The 18,535-nt window shown below is 52.7% G+C and overlaps 2 protein-coding genes across 8 annotated transcripts in view; both read left to right on the top strand.

The window, feature by feature from the left end:
* The first annotated feature begins 74 nt into the window (after nt 1–74).
* Nucleotides 75–7,545, top strand: ODAD3 (outer dynein arm docking complex subunit 3). Of its 2 annotated transcripts, XM_037818128.1 has the most exons (13): nt 77–475; nt 1,261–1,382; nt 1,498–1,575; nt 2,948–3,118; nt 3,215–3,316; nt 3,399–3,524; nt 3,723–3,845; nt 4,401–4,553; nt 5,439–5,599; nt 5,685–5,841; nt 6,177–6,332; nt 6,733–6,817; nt 6,947–7,545. In XM_037818128.1, exons 1-13 carry the CDS (start codon nt 232–234, stop codon nt 7,060–7,062), a joined length of 1,794 nt encoding a protein of 597 aa, XP_037674056.1. In that variant the 5' UTR covers nt 77–231; the 3' UTR covers nt 7,063–7,545. The 2 variants fall into 2 exon arrangements, with proteins under 2 accessions (XP_037674057.1, XP_037674056.1); XM_037818129.1 differs by lacking the exon at nt 1,498–1,575 and having other exon boundaries at nt 75–475.
* Nucleotides 7,546–7,621: 76 nt separating this feature from the next.
* The window catches only part of RGL3 (ral guanine nucleotide dissociation stimulator like 3), a 21,110-nt gene continuing 10,196 nt past the window's right edge, over nt 7,622–18,535 (top strand). For 3 of the 6 annotated variants that reach the window (XM_037818595.1, XM_037818593.1, XM_037818592.1), the window contains exons 1-6: nt 7,666–8,299; nt 8,662–8,894; nt 9,075–9,128; nt 9,256–9,470; nt 18,258–18,400; nt 18,491–18,535. The exon at nt 18,491–18,535 is cut by the window's right edge and continues 171 nt beyond it. In XM_037818595.1, coding sequence (XP_037674523.1) covers nt 8,135–8,299; nt 8,662–8,894; nt 9,075–9,128; nt 9,256–9,470; nt 18,258–18,400; nt 18,491–18,535 — 855 coding nt within the window. In that variant the 5' untranslated portion in view covers nt 7,666–8,134. Of the gene's footprint in view, nt 8,300–8,661; nt 8,895–9,074; nt 9,129–9,255; nt 9,471–18,257; nt 18,401–18,490 lie in introns of all 6 variants that reach the window. The other 3 variants (XM_037818594.1, XM_037818597.1, XM_037818596.1) reach the window with 3 other exon arrangements.

Here is an 18,535-nt window from a genome sequence, read left to right as displayed (position 1 = left end):
CCCCTCCGCGCAGCAGCGGCCAATGAGAGCGGCGGCGTGGAACGCGGGCGGTTGCCATGGGAGCGCTGGGGCGGGAGGAGGGGGAGGCAGTTACCTAGCAACCGGGAGATGCTGCGCGGCCCCGCCAAGCGGTGGGAAAGTGCATTTTCAGAACCGGCGGAACTCCGGGAGCTGACAGATCCCGGACCCTCGCGTCCCTAACCCCTAGGGCTCTTCGGGCCCACCCCAGTCATGTCGAACCCCCTGTGCTGGGCGGCCTCCGCCAACGTCCCTTCCTCCCAGGACCGGGTTGCGACGCCCTCCTCCACGGTCAAGGGCGGTCGTCCTCAGCCCCCGGGCGGCCACCCCCCAGGCAAGGGAGCGGCCCTGGCCTGGCCCCCACTCCACGCCAAGGCGGGGAGCCCTTCCCCCAGCGGGACGCAGGCCGCTGCGCACAACCAGATTGCCGATCTGCAAAGGAAGATTCAGCTCTTAGGTAAGACGGCTCCAGAGGAAGCGTCAGGGGTCAGCAGTGCCCGCCCAGTGCTCTGTTTCCTCACCTGTCTTTTAAAAGCTTCTACTGGGCCCAGAACCAGCTGGAATGTATTTCACACTTTTGTGTACTTTCAGCGCCTCTGTTTGCATGGGGTGGCCAAGATCACGGATTCTAGAGCCTGATTTTCTGGATTCAAATCGTGGCTCTGTTTGTACCCGTTATTCGACCTTGGCAGACTAAGAATAATCGATCTGCTCTCAGTTTCTCCATTTTACAGATGGGGATAGGAAGGATAGGACCCCACAGGTAGCTGAAAACAGTGCCTGGCACTATGTGGTTGGAACAGTGGTTCTCAAAAGAAGGGGCGATTTTAGTCTCCAGGGGCACATGTGGCAATGTCTGAAGACATTTTTGCTTGGCATATAAGGGTGAGAAGGTACTGGGGTTACCTACTGGGTAGAAGACAGGGATGTTGCTAAATATCCTACAATGCACAGGACAGCCATCCCTCCCTCACCCGGCCCCAAGTGTCAACCATGCTGAGGCTAGGAAATTCTGGCGTAAACTATTATTACTATTGCACTTTTTTTGTAATTAGGAAGTAATCTTACATAGGGTTGAAGGTGTGGGTTCTTTGACTGGCCTTCCCAAGCCTCAGTCTTCTCATCTGTAAAATAGACATGATGATAATAGTGCCTCTTGGCATGTGATAACTTGACGTCTCAAAAGCTTTTGATCTTATGTGGCATTCCACACATATGCCTTTCCACCTCACTTGTCCCCAGAGAGCGATCGGAAGGCGTTTTATGAGAGCTCCCAGTGGAACATGAAGAAGAATCAGGAGACCATCAGCAACCTCCGCGAGGAGACCAGGGCACTGCAACTGGAACTGAGGGACCTCCTCAAGGTAAGGGTGCCGAGGCAGGCAGAGGCTCCCGGAGCAGGCAGTGTCCCCAGGGGCAGCGTGTCTCCTCAGGGGGAGGTGGCCTGGGTAAAGGGTGAGTGAGCTCATCTCTCCTCAGGGAGATGAGAAAGTGGTCCAGGCAGTGATTCAAGAATGGAAGTCACAGAAGCCGTATCTGAAGAACAGGACAGGGCAGGTCTGCTTCCCCCCTTGCCCCCCACCACCTGTCCCCCACAACTGACTGTCCCCCTTCATCTCCATCCTCCCCACTGGGCTTCCTACTTCCAGTCTCATCCTCTCCAATCCTTTCATTTATTCACTCAATAAAATCTTCATGGACTGCCAACCGTGTGTCTGGCACAACATTAGGTGTTGAGAACCCCACCGGGAAAAAAACAGACCAAGTCCTCACTCCCCAAAAGCTCACATCCTAGTGTGGGAAACACAAAAACCAAGGATGACAAATACGGAAACAAGGTAATTTCCAGGAGTGACAAGAAAACAAATGAAACAAAACAGGATGACTATGCTAGACAGGGCCTGGGTCAGGGTTTTGCACTTCCCATTGGGTAGGGGTCAGCCAAGACTTCTCTCTAAAGGGGGTGATAGTTGAGCTGAGAATGGGCCGGCCAGGAAGGAAAAGATCGGGGGGGAAAGGACGCTAGGCAGAGGGAACAGTGAGTGCAAAGGCCCCGGGGCAGGCGCACGTTTGGAGTGTCGGAGACACAGGAGGTGGCCAGGGTGGCTGGAGGGGGGTGGGGTGGGTATAGAAAGGTCAGGGGGGGACTGAACTGTGCCATGAGTCTAGCTGGCCACAGTGATGGGTGCAAATTTTATACTAAAAATCAGAGAAGTGGAAAATGGACGGGGCGGAGGCCAGATGGGAGGACAGGAGGAAGCCATCTGGGGGAGCGGGGGAGAGAATGTTGGCTGCAATAGGATAAAAGTGTGGACATGGCAAGAAAGTGGTATCTCCGGCGGGAACCTTTGAGATAGAACACAGAGAATTTACTGACAAATTGGATGTAGGTGGGAGAGAAAGGAGTCGAGGATGATGCCAAGGTTTGGGGCTGCATGAGCCGAGATGGAGAACATGTGAGAGGCCCAGCCAAAGGGGGTGGGCAGCAGCTCGATTTTGGACACGATGGTTTTGAGGTGCCCGTGGAGATGCCTCGGGGCAGTGTGTATATGGCTGTGAGCCTGCAGTTGGGAGGAGAAGCTACTTTTGGGGGTCATCATTGCATAGGTGACTTTTTAAACCCAGAAGCTGCATAAGCTCACCAAGGGGGTGTGATGGAGGAGAGAGGAGGCCCGAGAACTGAGCCTGGATTTCTCTCTCCAAAGGCAAAGGAGACTGAGAAGGGGCAGCCAGCGAGGTGGGCAGTAAGCCAGGGAGTGGGGATTCTGGAAGATGGGAAACTTCTCTGGTGCAGGAGGAGGGGATCGGTCACGCTAGATGCCACCGCGAAGGGGCTCGGGTAGACGTTGGCCAAGATCTGGGAGAAGGAAGAGATGAGGGACCCGGTACGGGGGTGCTCAGGCCCCGGCTCTCCCTTCCCTCCCTCCAGCAGGCCCTGGAGCTCCTCGACCACCGGCTGAGCGAGAAGGTGAAGCAGCTGAACGCCCTGCGGCACGAGGTGGAGCTGCGGCAGCGGTGGCTGGAGGAGCTCCAGCTGCAGCACAGCCTGCGCGAGCTGGAGATGGCTGAGATGCAGGACGGTAACACGGAAGTGGCCAAGGTGGGGCCGGCGTGGCGCGCGTGCGCGGGGTGCTGGGGGAGGAATGGGGCCTGGGGGGCTGGGGGGCAACTCAGCCCAGCCAGTCCTGCCCTCCAGACCATGCGCAATCTGGAGAACCGCCTGGAGAAGGCCCGGATGAAGGCGGAGGAAGCGGAGCACATCGCCAACGTGTACTTGCAGCTCAAGGCCTATCTGCAGGTGGGGGCAGGGACGGCCGTCGGGGTGGGGGGGGCGCAGGCCTGGAGGGACGGCTGGTCCCAGGCCTGCCCCCCCCCCCCAGGAGGAGAGCCTGAACTGGGAGAACCGTCTGGACTCCATGGAGGCGGAGGTGGTGCGCGCCAAACATGAGCTGGAGGAGCTGCAGGTGGTGAACCGGGAGGCCATCAACGCCCGTGACATTGCCAAGGTACCCCCAGGCTTCTGTTCCCGGCCCCGGGATCCGATCCCCAGCTCCCATCCCCCTGGCTCCTCCCATTCTCCCCTTACCGCCCTATTCCCAGGCCCCATAGCTCTGACCCTGCAGCCTGGCTCAGCCGTCTAGGGACTGGGGCCCGTCCTGCGGTAGATGCCAGCCGGGGCCACTTCTTCCCCGTTCGCCCCCCAGAACCAGCTCCAGTATCTGGAGGAGACAGTATTGCGCGAGCGCAAGGAGCGAGAGCGCTACATAACTGAATGCAAGAAGCGCGCCGAGGAGAAGAAACTGCAGAACGAGCGCATGGAGCGCAAGGTGGCGGCCCCAGGGGCCGGGAGGGGTCCGAGCCCGGGCTGGCCCGTCCCGGCCACGCCCCTAGCCTAGACCCTTCTCCCGCCCCGGCCCCTGCCCTGACTCCACCTCCGTCTCCAGCCTGCCCCGGCTCCTCCCACATCGCTGACCCCGCCGTCTCCCCACCTGACCGCTCCATTTTTGGCTCTGATCTTGCTTCCCAGACCCCAACTTTGCCTTCTCCACCGGCCTCCGCCCTGTATCCAAATCTGACCCTTGCCTCTAGTCCGCCCCTCAGCTACAGGCCCCGCCCCACAATTCCACCCCTCCCCGTTCTGACTCCGCCTCTAGCCCGCCCCTTAGTTATATGCCCCGCCCACGCCCTTTGACACCCCCTCTCCCTCCCCGCCGGGCCTGCCCAAGGGACGCCCTTACCTGGCCGTCTTTTCCCGGCGATGACCTCTCCTGTCCTGGCTCCCGCGCCCTCCCTGACCCCTGCCCGGATCCCCCTCTTCGGCCTCGGATCTCAGTCTGGGCCCCGGAGCTGACCCGGGTCCTGACCTCTCAACCCGCGAGCAGACCCAGCGCGGTCACGTGCAGCTGCAGTCGGACGAGACGATCCAGGACAGCGTGCGCTCCAAGGACGAGGAGCTGCGGGGGCGCTGGGACATGTACCAGACCGAGGTGATCTTCAGCAAGGTCAAGGACGCCACCGGCGTGGCCGACACGCACGTGAGTGCCACCCGGCGCCCGGCCAGCCCCCAATTGAGCTGTGTCCCGGCTGGTAAAGCCCACCTGCCAGCCTCCTCTCTCTGTGTGGTCAATCCCTCAGCACCCAGACTTGCTCTTTTTTTTTTTAAAGACACTCCTTTCTCCCTCTAGCTAGCTCTCTGCTTCTGTGTTGCCCTTGACAGTGTAGATTGTCTACACTCGCTGTCATTTCCTCTCCTGTTCTCTTACCCGCCATGCCAGCTCCACAAGAACTGGCACTTTGGGTCTCTCCTCTTCTGCATCCCCAGCGCCGGGCACCCAGCAAACCACCCAGGACCACCCGCAGACCCTGACAGGCAGCCCCTGCCCTATGTCTCACACTTGACAGAATCTTCCTCGAAATTTTCTGTCCCCTTCCCATGCCTTTTATGGTCAGCGGAGAAGGGCGTCTTGGTGAATCCCTTCTCCTCTCTCCCCTTTGGGTGCTCTCCAACCTTCTGAGCACCCACCCCATACGCATGGGGTCGAGGAACTCAGCCAGGGGACCTATGAGGCCATCCCGGGGCCCCGGGGCCAGGACACTAGCGGGTCGCCCCCGGTGGCCGGCGAGGGGATTGGCTTGGCTCCGTCAAGGGATGTTGCTGACACGTTGATTTTGGAAAGCAGCTGCGCTCCCCATTAGACCCCTAACTGCTCAACATGCTGATTTCGGGTGACTTAGATTCCTTAGGTAGACAAGGAAGGACCTGGCAAAAACTATTTGTCCCGGGCTGCACACGCCTCATAGGGGCGGGCAGAAGCCACCAGCTTAGGCCGCCTGTCCTGCGTGCTGGGGAGCGAGGAGGCGGGGCGCACCCGGGCCTCCCCAGGCCCCCGGCCTGACTGGGGGGGCTGGGCGTCCTGCAGTCGGTGGTGCGGCGGTTCCTGGCGCAGGGCGACACCTTCACGCAATTGGAGTCGCTCAAGAGCGAGAACGAGCAGACCATGGTGAAGCTGAAACAGGAGAAGCAGCGGCTGCAGCGGGAGCTCGAAAACCTCAAGTACACGGGGGAGGCCAAGCTGGTGAGGTGAGGCCCCCGGGCCCGAGGGGGAGGGTCGAGGGGGGCAGCTGGGTCCGGGTGCACCAATGGCGGCTTCCCCCGCTGCCTGCAGCGAGCAGAAGCTGCAGACCGAGTTGGAGGGGCGCCTCCAGGCCGAGGAGCAGCGGCGCAGCGAGGCGCGGGAGCAGCTGGAGAGCACCACGCTGGTGATGCTCGAGATCAAGGCCGGCCTGGAGCACCTGGCGGGCAAGCTGAGCCACGTCACCGTGGTAGGCCCCCCCCAGAGAAGCCCCTCCTACCCTCCCGGGGGCGCAGGACTTGAGGGCCTGCCGGCCTCAAGCCCCGCCCCCAATGGGAAAGTCCACCCTGCCCCTGGCACCCTACCCCAAATCTTAGGGTCCCCGGCCCAGGACTGTCCAGAAATCCCACCCTACCGTCAGCAGAGGCCCATTCTGGGGTTCTCGTCCCTCCATCCGGAGGCCGCTCCCCAGCCCGGCTCTCCTCGAGAGGCTCTGGAATTTCGTGGTGGCCCCGCCCTCCAGGGCCACGCCCCCGATAAAAGCCCCGCCCCCGGCTGGCTGACTCCGCCCCTCCCCCGGCGCAGGAGAACAGCCGCCTGGCCGGGAAAGAGCTGGACCCCAACGCGGGTGACTACCTGTCGGACCTGCTGGGCCTCGTGGAGGAGAAACTGCTGCGGCTGCAGACGCAGTTCGAGAACCTCGACATGCAGGAGATGCTGCACCACATCGCCGAGCGCGAGGTGCCCGCGCCGGCCGGGGCCGGGGGTCGGAGAAGCCAGCGAGCCGGGGGCGGCCCTCGGGAGGCCAGGGAACTAGGAGGGGGTCTGGCTTAGGAGCTTGGGGTGAACCTGAGGACGGGGGGGTACAGGCCGGGGAGCTGCGGGCGGGTCTCTAGAGCCAGGGGGCGGGGCCCGAGTGCCGGTGGGCGTGGCCTGAGAGACCCGGAGGGGACCGGGAGGCGGGGCGGGGTTGGGTGTCCGGGTGCGCGGAGAGCGAGGGACGCGGCCGCCTCCGGGGAATAAAAACCAAATCCGGGGAGGCCGTGGCCTGCGCCTGGAGTCAGGAGAGACGTCCGAGGGAGGGAAGGAAGCGGGGAAAGGGAGCTGCCCGCCCACCACCCTCCTGTCCGCCTCCCTCCAGTTCTACACCACCCTGGAGGGAAAGCTACCGCTGTACAACACCCGCATCGCCCTGCCCCAGGCCGGGCCCAAGGACAAGTTCTTCGGTCAGTGTATGCGGGAGCAAGGGGCGGGGCCGGGAGCCCAGGGAGGGGGCGGGGCGGGGGCGGGGCCGGGCGGGGGGAGAGCCCCGGGCTCCCTCCACCCCCCTTTCACTTGCTTCTCGTGTGCCCCAGACGAGGAGAGCCAGGACGACGACAACGACGTGGTGACCCGCGCGGCGCTCAAGATCCATTCTCAGAAATTCATCGAATCCCGCAGCAAGAAGCGCAGTCGCTCGCGGAGATCCTAGACTCGCCCTCGTGCCCACCCGGCGCCTCCGGGCCCCTCCCGCGTCCCCCGACAGCCCCCTCCCCGGGGGCCCCGCCACGGGCTGAACGGGGCCCGGGCGAGCTGCGGAGCGGGCCGGCGGCGCCCGGAGGAGAGGGGGGGGCCGGGCCGGACGTTCCCACGGTCGGTCTCCCCAGGAGGCCCCGCGCCGGTCGCGGGGTCTCGCAATAAATATCCCCAACCAGCCTCTGGGGTATCCGCCTCTCCTTGACCCTGCACCGGCCCAAAGACGTCTGCGGCGCCAAACCCGGGGCCACCGCTCTGGTCATCCACTGGAGACACAGCTTGCGCCTTCTCCCTCCCCAGAGATGGGAGCTCCCCCCGGCCACCCACACCTGGGGCGGACCCGCCCACCCACCTGGGGACGCGGACCTACCCCGCGCTTAAATACGCACGGGGCGTCCAAGCCCTTGGCGACACCCGAGGTCTCCCCGCCTGGGGACCCGGAAGAAACCCCGCCCGCCCTCCCCAGGGGCCGTCGCCGGGCTCCGGGGTCCAGCTGAGGGCATCCGAGAGCCGTGGATCGGGCCCCCCTACCCCCGCCCCGCCCCTGAGCGGCCCCCCGCCCCTCCCCGTCCCGTGGTGCCCGCGGCCCTTCCGCCCTCACTCGGCGGCGCCGCGGAGCGGGACGGGCGCGCAGCATGGAGCGGGCGGCGGGCAAGGAGCTCGCCCTGGTAAGGGGGCTGGGGGTCCCGAGACCCCACATCCCTGGCGACCCCCAGATGCAGAAACCCCAGGCCGCCGCTTCCCCCTAATCCGGACGTCTCGGACCCTCCGGGGAGCGCCCAGCGGGGTTTTGGGGCGGTGGGGGCTCACGGCCGGTGACCCAGGGAAGCGGCGGGGTCCTTTTAGGAATAGAGCGGGGCTCTCGGAGCCAGTCTGCGGAGGGAGTAGAAACAGATGTCCCAAAGGCCACCCCAGGCCCCCCAAGACCTGCGGCGCGGAGTTGGGGGGGGTGTCCTGCCTGGAGTCTCACAGCGTCGGGCTGGGAAGGGGGGTTCACCGGCCGGGAAGGTCGGGCCGAGGGCGCGCGGATGAGGGGACCGGTCCCCCCGCGGCTCCCTGAGCGGGGTCCCGGCGTCCAGACGCCGTTGCAGGGCTGGGGCGAGGAGACCGAGGACGGCGCGGTGTACAGCGTGTCCCTGCGGCGGCAGCGCAGCCAGCGCCGGAGCCCGGGGGAGGGGCCTGGGGGCAGCCAGGTGAGGAAGGGGGTGGGGGGCCCGGGAGGGGCTGGGGCCGCAGGGAAGGGCTGGGCTCCGAGGCCGCCAGGTGAGCGGGGCGGGGACCTAGGTGCAGCCAGGTAAGGGCGAAACTGGCCCTCCAGGCTGGGAAAAGCCAGGTTGAGTGGGGCGGAGCTGGAGGGAGGGGTTTAGAAGCGACCAGGTGAGGGCCAGGTGAGAGCCAGGTGGGGCGGGATGGGGGAGAGGTCATTTGTGGAAGGCGCAAATTCCGAATCGGGAGAGGGGGCCCGGATTCAGAGGGTGGGGGGTGCTGGTTGAGCCAGATTGGAGACCGGGGGCCGCCCCTCGGCCTCTCTGTGTCCCCCCCCACCGCCCCGCAGGCCCCCAGCCCCGCGGCCGAGGCCTTCCTCCATTACCGCACCAGCAAGGTGCGGGCGCTGCGGGCGGCGCGGCTGGAGCGGTTGGTGTGCGAGCTGGCGTCGGGGGACCGCGAGCAGGATCCCGGCTTCGTGCCCGCCTTCCTGGCCACGCACCGGGCCTTCGTGCCCACTGCCCGCGTGCTGAGCCTCCTGCTGCCACCGCCGCCACCGCCACCGCCACCGCCACCCCCGAGGTCAGTATGGACCCGAGATCTCCATGTCCCCACCCTCAGATCCTACCCCCGGCCCTGGGCTCCCCACATCGGGATTTGAACCAGAAAATCCCCCCAACCCAAGAACCCTTTTCTTGAGTCCCCATCAACCCTCTTTTTTCACTTAATATTTTTTGGGGGGTGTGTGTGGGTTCCTTCTAGGGTAGAGATCAAGAAGACAGAGGGGCAAGATCTGAGCTTCAACAAGAACCTGAGGTTGGTCCTCTGTAGAGGTCAGAGGTCAGGCCCGAGGGTTATAGGGTGGGTCATGAAAGGTCAGGGGTCAGATACAGATACAAGGCTGGCGAGATCCAGAGCTCTGAGGCCCCATCTCTCTGGCCAGGGCTGTCATCTCGGTGCTGGGCTCCTGGCTACAAGATCACCCCGAGGACTTCCGTGACCCGCCTGCCCACCCAGGCCTGGGCAGCATTCGAGCCTTTCTGAGCTGGGCAGCCCCCGGGGGTGCCGAGGCCCAGGAGGCCGAGAAGCTGCTGGGAGATTTCCTGTTGGAAGCTGAGCAGGAACCAGAAGAGGAGAAAATGCCCCAGGCCCCGGCAGGTGAGGGGTTTTCAGGAATGGTGAGTGTTCTTTGCAGGATCTTGGGCAAGATTCTTAATTGCCTGAGCCTCAGTTTTTCCATCTGAAAAATGAGGATAATAATCCTTCCAAAGTATTCCTGTTTGTCTTGCAACCTCCATCCCCCTATAGAGATGTGCCACCATACCCAGAATGTCCTGTGTTTCCTGCTACAGACCTTTCAGTTCCTATTTGCCTTTGGAGTCCCAGAGACCTGGGTTCAAATCCCAGCTCTGCCACTTGCTGAATGTGTGACCTTGGAGAAGTCATTTTCCCTCCCTGTGCCTCAGTTTCCTTATCTGTGAAATGGGGGGCATTGAGGGGGGTTGATAAACGTACTTTATTGAGCTCTTCAACAAATATTTAGCCACTGGATCTGGGCAGATAATGGAAGATAAGGGCTCACAATTCCCTGCAAAAGAAAACCAGTAAATACACAATTTACATGCCATCTTGGCAAATTTTTATTGGTTATTTCTGATTCTTACTCATCCACTAAGTATCACTTATAATAAATATATGCAAGAAGCTGTCCTGATATTTTCTTGAAGAGTAGATGTCAGCAAATTTTCTGGCCCTTTAACAGAAAAAAGTTTGCCAGCCCCTCTTGGAGAATGTTTCCGGGCATCCACCACTGACACCAAGGAAACTATCCTCCTCTCTCCACCCTGGGTCTTTTTCCTCTGCCTTATTTCTCGGTTTAGCACCCATCACCACCCTTTGCTTGCTTGATAATCTGGATTTTGCACATCTTCCCCACAGGCGGTGCTTGCATCGGTTTTGTCCCTGGCTCTGAATCAATGAGAGTTTGTTGACTGAATAATTAATTGCCTCTAGGCTCTGGGCTCAGCTCAGAGCTTATCAAGTGTCATCTGTTGCCCATCTGAGTTTGATCTGATCCCTATTACAGAAGCACCTACATACCTAATCTCCATCCTATAGGCCTCAGATTAAAGGATCCCTGTTCCTCTCTGCTTTACAAAGTAGCACCCTCTTCTCTGTTCCCCGATGACAAAGTCCTAGTTTTTTGTTGTTGTTGTCTATTTTTATGGCCCCTGCCCTCAAGGTTTTGCCAGTTTATGCCAGTGGGGTCGCCAATAGCCCCCATGAGGCTGTTTGAATTCAATTAATAAATAAATGATGCAATAAATTCTGCCCTACACAAAATCGAATAAAATAAAAACAGTACTGCCGACACACCGGCCACGTTTCAAGTGTTGAAGAGCCACTCCACACACACACACACACACACACACACACACACACACACACACACACACACACCCGCTGGACAGCAGAGAGAAGGAACACTTCCCACCACTGCAGAAAGTTCTACAGTATAGCCCCAGGCTCTGAGTTCCTCGAGGTCAGAGGAGAAAAATGAACATTTATTGAATGCCTGTGTGCCATGCTCTGGGACACTATTTTATAACATGTCTTTTATTTTTTATTTAGAGGAGTTGCAGGTGTACAGAAAATTCATGCAGAAAATAGAGAGCTCCCATACACTCCCCCTGGCATACACTGTCCTCCCCATCACCAATACTCCGTACCGGTCTGGGACCCCAACAACTGATGAAACACTATCGCTATAATTGCACTATTACCCATAGTCCAGAGTTTACACAGGGGTTCACGCTTTGTGTTGTCTGGTCCAATGAATTTTTTTTTAGATTTTTCATTGCAGTAACCTATGCAAAACTCCAAAAATTTCCCCTTTCAACCACATTCAAATGCACCATACAGTGAGGCCAATTGCACCACAAAATTGGGTTTTCTTCACCTCCATCCGTTACTAAAACTTGTCCATCACCCCAAACAGAAACGCTGTACCACTTTATCCTTAACTCCCCCTTCCCCGCTTTCAATTCTTTTGGGTATCTACCTAGAAATGGGATTGCCATATCATATGGTCATTCTATTCTTAACTTTCTGGTGAACCCCTAAACCGTTTTCTACAGTGGCTGCACCATTTTACATTCCTATCAGTAATGAATTAGAGTTCATCTTTTTCTACATCCTCTCCAACACTTGTTATTTTCTGTTTTTTAATTGCTCTTTGTTCCAGTTTGCGCATGCTGCTCTTATGCAAAACACCAGAAATGGATTGGCTTTTATAAAGGGAGTTTATTTGGTTACACAGTTACAGTCTTAAGGCCATAAAGTGTCCAAGATAAGGCATCAGCAATCGGGTACCTTCACTGGAGGATGGCCAATGGGGTCCGGAAAACCTCTGTTAGCTGGGAAGGCACGTGGCTGTTGTATGCTTGCTCCCAGGTTGCATCTCAGAATGGCGTTCTCCAAAGTGTTGCTCTTGGGGCATTTTGTCCTCTCTTAGCTGCAGCTCCTCTTCAAAATGTCACTCTCAGTTGCTCTGAGGTCCTTCTATCTGTGAATTCCTTTATACAACTCCAGCGATTTAATTAGCACCCACCCTGAATGGACAGGGTAACACCTCCATGGGAATTATCCAATCATACATTTCACTCACAGTTGATTGTGTCACATCTCCATGGAAACACTCAAAGAATTCCAATCTAATCAACACTAATATGTCTGCCCCCCACAAGATTGCATCAAAGAACATGGCGTTTTGGGGGACATAATACATCTAAACCGGCACACTATTGTAAATGGATTTTTTTTTCTTGATTTCCTCTTCAGATCGTTCATTACAAGTGTATAGAAAAACACTGAGTTTTGCATGTTGCTCCTATACCCACCACTTTTTCTGAATTCATTTATTAGCTCTGGTATCCTTGCTGTGGATTTTTCAGGATTTTCTATATATAGGATCATGTCATCTACAAATGGGTAAAATTTTACACCTTCCTTTCCAATTTGGATGCCTTTTGTTTCTTTCTTTTTCCTAATTGCTCTGGCAAGAACCTCCAGTACAGTGTTGGCTAACAGTGGCGACAGCGGACATCCTTTCCTTGTTTCTGATCTTGGTGGGAAAGCTTTCAGTCTTTCATCATGGAGTGTAATGATAGCTGTGAGCTTTTCATATATGCCTTTTATCATGTCAAGGAACCTTCTTTCTATTCCTTGTTCTCTACGTGTCTTTATCATAAAAGGATGTTAGATTATGAGAGATGCCTTTTCTGTGTCAATTGAGATGACCATGTGTTTTGTTTTGTTTTTTTCCCCTTCATTCTATTAATGTGGTATATTTCTTACATACCTGGGATAAATCCCACTTGATCATGGTATATTAAAATGCTGTTGGATTTGGTATGCTAGTATTTTTTTGAGAGTTTTGCATCTATATTCATAAGGCATATTGGTCTGTAATTTTCTTGTATCTTTATCTGACTAAAGTATTAGGGTGACGTTGGCAACACCGAACAAATTCCAGACTGCTTGAGTCGGATCGATCTTAATTCTTTGGGTGTTTGATAAAATACACCAGTGAAGCCAACTACTTCTGACCTTCTCCTTGTTGGGAGGTTTTTGATTAATGATTCAGTCTCTTTACTTGTTATTGATCTATTGAGTCTTCTATTTCTTCTTGAGTCAGTATAGGTGATTTGTTTGTTTCTAGGAATTTGTCCATTTCATGTAGGTTTTCTAATTAATTGGCATACAGCTGTTCATAGTATCCTCTTATAATTCTTTTTTATTTCTTTGAGGTCAGTAGTAATGTCCCCCCTTTCATTTTTGCTTTTAGTTATCTGTGCCCTCTGTCTCTTTTTCTTTGTCATTCTAGTTAGAGGCTTGCCAATTTTATCGCTCTTTTCAAAGAAACCAATTTTGGTTTCATTGATTCTATTGCCCCCCGCTTTCATTTATCTCTATTCTAATCTTTATTATTTCCTTCCTTCTGGTCACTTTGTATTTAGTTTGCTCTTCTTTTTCTAGATCCTCCAGTAGTAAGGTGGTTAGGTTACTGATTTGAGATCTTTTTTCTTTTTTTTTTTTTTTGAGATCTTTCTTTTTTTAACTTAAGCATTTAGAGCTATAAATTTCCCTCTCTGACTGCTTTTGCTGCATCCCACAAGTTTTGGTATATTGGGTTTTCATTTTCATCTGCCTTGTGATTTCTTCTTTGACCTATTGTTTATTTAAGAGCATGTTTATTTCCACATATTTGTGAATTTTCCAGTTCTCCTTCTGTTATTGATTTCTAGCTTTGTTCTGTTGGGGTCAGAGAAGATACATTGTATGATATCAATATTTTAAAATTTATTTAGTCTTGTTTTGTGTTTAAAGTATAGCCTATGCTAGAGAAGGACCCATGGGCCCTAGAGAACAGTGTGTATTTTGCTGCCACTGGGTCAAGTGTTCTATATATGTCTGTTAGGTATAGCTGGTTTAGAGTATCTGTTCCTTCTATATCCTTCTATTTCTTTTGATCTCTTGTCTAGATGTTTTTATCTATTATCAAAAGTGATACATCAAAGTCTATTATTAATGTAGAAACGTCTTTCTCCCTTCAAATCCGTCAGTGTTTGCTTCATATATTTGGAGGCTCTGTTGTTAGGTGCATATGTATTTAACATTGTTATGCTTTCTTGTTGAATTGACCCCTTCATCATTATATCAAGACTTTTTTTGTCCCTTGTAACAGTTTTTAACTTGCCATCTATTTTATCTGATATTAGTAAAGCTACCCCAGTTCTCTTTTGGTTACTATTTCATGGTATATTTTTCCATCCTTTCGCTTTAACCTACCTGTGTCTTTGGATTTAAGGTGAGCCTCTTGTAAATAGCGTATAGTTGTGCCATGCTTTCTTATCCATTCTACTGATCTCTGCCTTTTGACTGGATAGCTTAATCCATTTACATTTTAAAGTAACTACTGATAATGCAGGACTTTCTTTTGGCAATTTGCCCTTTGGTCTTTGTAAGTTTTCTACCATTTTGGTTTCTCAGGTCTTTGGTCAATGCCTACTTTCATATTTATTTGATTTTTTTTTGTAGTGTACCATTTTGAGTCCCTTCTTTTTTCCTTCCATATACATTTTTCAGATAGTTTCTTTGTGGTTACCCTGGGACTTAAGTTTAACATCCTAAATCACATTTGATTTCACATCAACCTAACTTTAATAGCATACACCTACTGTCCCCATACCTTTTTGTTGTATTTGTAACAAATTACATCTTCATACTTTGTAGGCTCCAAATCATAGACTTGTCATTACTTTTTATGCTTATGTTTTTTAAAACTAGTAAGAAGTAAAAAGTGGAGTAACATATCAAAAAATACAACAATATAGTACTAGCATTTATAATTACCCAAATAGTTGCCTTTATGCCTCTTTGAACCACTATCTGTTGTCTTTTCGTTTCAGTATGAAGAATTCCCTTTAGCATTTCTTCTAGGGCAGGTCTCCTGGTGTCAAACTCCCTCCATTTTTGTTTTTCTGGGAATGTCTTAATCTCTCCCACATTTTTGTGAGACAAAATGCGAAATATAACATTTTTGGTTGGCAGTTGTTTACTTGCAGCAATTTAAATATTTTGTCCCACTACCTTCTTGCCTCCATGGTTTCTGATGAGAAATTGACACAATCTTATTGGGACTCCCTTATACATAACATGTTGCTTTTCTCTTGCAGCTTTCAGAACTCTCTCCTTGTCCCTGGAGTTTGTCAGTTTGACTACTATGTGTCCGGGGGTGGTTCTCTTCGAGTTTATCCTGTTTGGGGTTCACTGGGCCTCTTGAATGTGTGTATTCATATCTTTCTTTAATTTAGGAAGTTTTTTGCCAGTAATTTTTTGAATATTCCTTCTGCTCCTTTCTTCTCCTTCTGAGATTCCCATAACACATACAATGCAGCTTGATTTTGTTCCACAGTTCTCTTAGTCTCTGTTCCCTTTATTTTTTCTTCCCCTCAGCCTTAATCATTTCAATTGTCTTATCTTTGAGTTCACTGATTCTTCTGCCAACTCCACTGTCTGCTGTTGAAACTCTCTAGGGCATTTTTCATGTGTTATTGTGGTCTTCAATTCCAGTATTTCTGTTGGTTCCTTTCAAAAATTTCTATCTCTTTATCAAGATGCTCGTATTTTTCATTCGTTGTTTTCCTGATTTCCTTTAGTTCTTTCTTGGGTGTTTTCCTTTATCTCCTTAAGCGTGTTGAAAATCATTTTTTAAAAGTCTTTGTCTAGTATATCCAAAGTCTGGTCTTCTTCATTGATGGTTTCTGAATGGTTATGTTGTTCCTTTGGATGGGTCCTCATTTCCTGTTTCTTTGTTTGCCTTGTAATCTTTTATTACATGCTGTACATTTTAATATTTTAAAGTGTTTACTCTGGGATTTAGTCCCTGAGCTGTCTGTTCCTTAAATTTGTATGCAGCTAATGATATGACAGATTTTCTTGAGTGTCAAGAGCTAACAAAAACAAACAAACCAATGCCCAGAACACCTTTCACAGTCTTTGCTAGTTGGCTGCATATTGTCTGGTGCTCTCCTTCAGAGTTTAGCCCTCCTATGGAGAAGATCAGCTCAAGGCAAAAATGAAGTGCCTGCCTGTTGTCCAGGTTTTGTGCTAGCTCTCAGCCTTGGTAATTCTGCCCCTAACCTCTTTACAGGAATCTGAGGGTCTCCTTTACTCTCTATGGAGTAGACTTCACCCCTTCCTGGATGTTCCATTGTAAGTTTAACAGCAGCTAGTCCTTTGCCCCAGGCTGCTTAGACTGGTTGTTTCCTACACTGCTTTAGCTGGCTGCAAGCTGCTTCTGCCTACAAGGCAAGCTCCAGGAGGGCAAGCCAGAGAGGAGTGTCCTGGTTCAGTCTTTCAGGCTGTCACCCAATAGATTGGCACCCAGTATTAGCACCCCAGTAAGTGCGTACAGGTCAGTCTTCTCCCTCCAGAACAGGGCTGGGGACCCACATTGGAAGCACAGGCTGGCTCCCCACCACACCAGGGATGGGCAGGGGGAGGGGTCAGCAAAGGCACCATGAGATTCTCCTACCATTTTTAAAGCTTCTTTTACTGATTCAGCACTCACCCAGTTACTGAAACTTTTTAGCTGTTTCCTGGACTTTTGAGGAAGATGTCACTGCCAGTTTTTGCTATTTTTCAAAGATCCTGTGCAGGGAGGGCACCCTGGAATGTCTTATGCCACTATCTTGGCTGACTGGAAGCCATAACATCTTTATTTTGAGTTTATTTTTTATTATGGAAAATTTCAGACATAAAAGTAGAGAGGATATATGACAAACACTCCAATACCCAGTCTTCAACAGCAATCAATGTGTCAAGTTTTGGTGTGTGTGTCTGTGTGTGTGTGTGTGTTTTGGGAGGATTTTAAAACAAACCCCAGACTTCGTGTCACTTCACCAGTGAATACTTTGGTGTGCACCTCTAATTGACAAGGACATATATTTTCTTTTTTTAACATAACCTTCATGCCCATAATCATTGCTTACAAAATCAAAAATAATTTCTTAATAGCAAAAAATACCCAGATCATATTCAAGTTCCCCTATGGTCTTTGGATTGTTTTTTTACATTTATTTCTTTGAACGAGGATCCAAAGAAGATCTGCTCAAGGCATTTGGGTGTTTATCTCTTAGTCTCTTTTATTCTATAACAGTACCCCTTCATCTTTTGTCTAATGCTGTTAGAGAAAAAAATGAGTCATTTTCCCCAAGGAATGTCCCATATTCTGGATTTGTCTGTTTGCTTCCTTGTGTTATATAACTTGTTCCCCTGTTCCCTCATTTGCTGTAAAAATCTAAAGATGTGATTAGATTTTGGAGCAATATTTTTCCAATGTCCAATTTTCAAAGCTAACTATTTTGCAATGCCTCGTTTCCTGCTCTAAAATGAAAGATAGCTAAACAGACTGACAAAGATAATTTTAAAAAATATGTATATGCGATGCCATAACTGCAATACAAAGGAGAAATAAATAGATGAATGTAATCGACACAACCATAAGCTATGCTTTCTGATCTGTTACCTCTTGGACCTGCCTCACTAGGGGACATGAGGATGTTGCCCAGTGGCTTTGCCTGAGTAGCTTGGCGGTAGATTTGACAGCCACTGATGCTATCTACTGCGGGGGTGTCAGTGGCAAATCAGACACAGCTGCCACTGACATCGTTTTTGCAAAACAGTGAGCAACACTTGCAAATTCCAAGCAAAACAAAGTCCAGACTTTTTGCTGTCCTTGCTTTCCTGCGGCCAAAATAGTTTGAGCAAGATAGGCAGTTTCCGGGCACAGATTACGGTAAGCAGGTTTGCAATGACACAGCTGTCTGGAGGGACATGTGAAGGCCGGTGGAGTGATTCTTCACTGTGCAAGTCTGCCCCTGTCCAGCAGGACCCCAGCATCCTGCCCCCCAACCTGGAACAGAAAACAACTCTAGAAACTCCTAAAATGTGCCCTGTGAGGCACCGCCTTTGAAACCCACTGTGGTAAAAATTATTCCTATATATTGGGCATTTTATAGTAGTCTGGTATACATAGTCTCGTTTAATTAAAAAAGAAATCCAGATGGGGAAACCAAGGCACAGAGAGGTTCAAAGTCTGGACAAGTATGGATTTGAACTTGGGACTATCCGACAGCAGCCTTCCCTTAACCACAAAATTACACCACCTCTCCCTCAAAGAAGAGGGTCAAGGAATCTTATCCTAATACAGTCTCAAAATCCTATAACTCGATTTTCTACCCCAGCTAGGGGGCAAATTGCTCCTTGCCTCTGTTTACCCACCTGTAGGATGGAGATTAAATGATAGTGCTTCCCTCACTGGGTTAATGTGTTGAATTACCGAGTTTATACTCCACCCCTGCCCTCTAATTCTCCCTCAAGGACCTCAGGGAGCTGTCCAGGCTCCAGGCCCAGACTCCCCGGAGGGCTGCCCGGAGGAGGAGGCCGAGCTGGTGCAGGACGGCCCCGAGCTCCTGGACTTCAGTGCGGAGGAGGTGGCCGAGCAACTGACCCTGATGGACGTGGTGAGGCCGAGGACCAGGGCAGAGGGCGTGGGAACTGGGGGGGGGACGGGTGCCACTGAGCGCTGCCCCCCCTCCCCCCCACCGACCCAGGAGCTCTTCTCGCGCGTGCGGCCCTGCGAGTGCCTGGGCTCGGTG

This window comes from Choloepus didactylus, chromosome 25 (genome assembly GCF_015220235.1).
Source record: "Choloepus didactylus isolate mChoDid1 chromosome 25, mChoDid1.pri, whole genome shotgun sequence".
Classification (NCBI taxonomy): Eukaryota; Metazoa; Chordata; class Mammalia; order Pilosa; family Megalonychidae; genus Choloepus; species Choloepus didactylus.
This window is presented reverse-complemented; position numbering and strand designations above follow the sequence as displayed.

Bases quoted from the DNA above. Each gene is read 5' to 3' on its own strand.
- ODAD3 (XM_037818128.1), top strand. From the start codon at position 232: ATGTCGAACCCCCTGTGCTGGGCGGCCTCCGCCAACGTCCCTTCCTCC. The intron at 476-1,260 runs GTAAGACGGCTC...ACTTGTCCCCAG, and splicing joins AAGGAAGATTCAGCTCTTAG to AGAGCGATCGGAAGGCGTTT. The intron at 3,525-3,722 runs GTACCCCCAGGC...TTCGCCCCCCAG, and splicing joins ACGCCCGTGACATTGCCAAG to AACCAGCTCCAGTATCTGGA.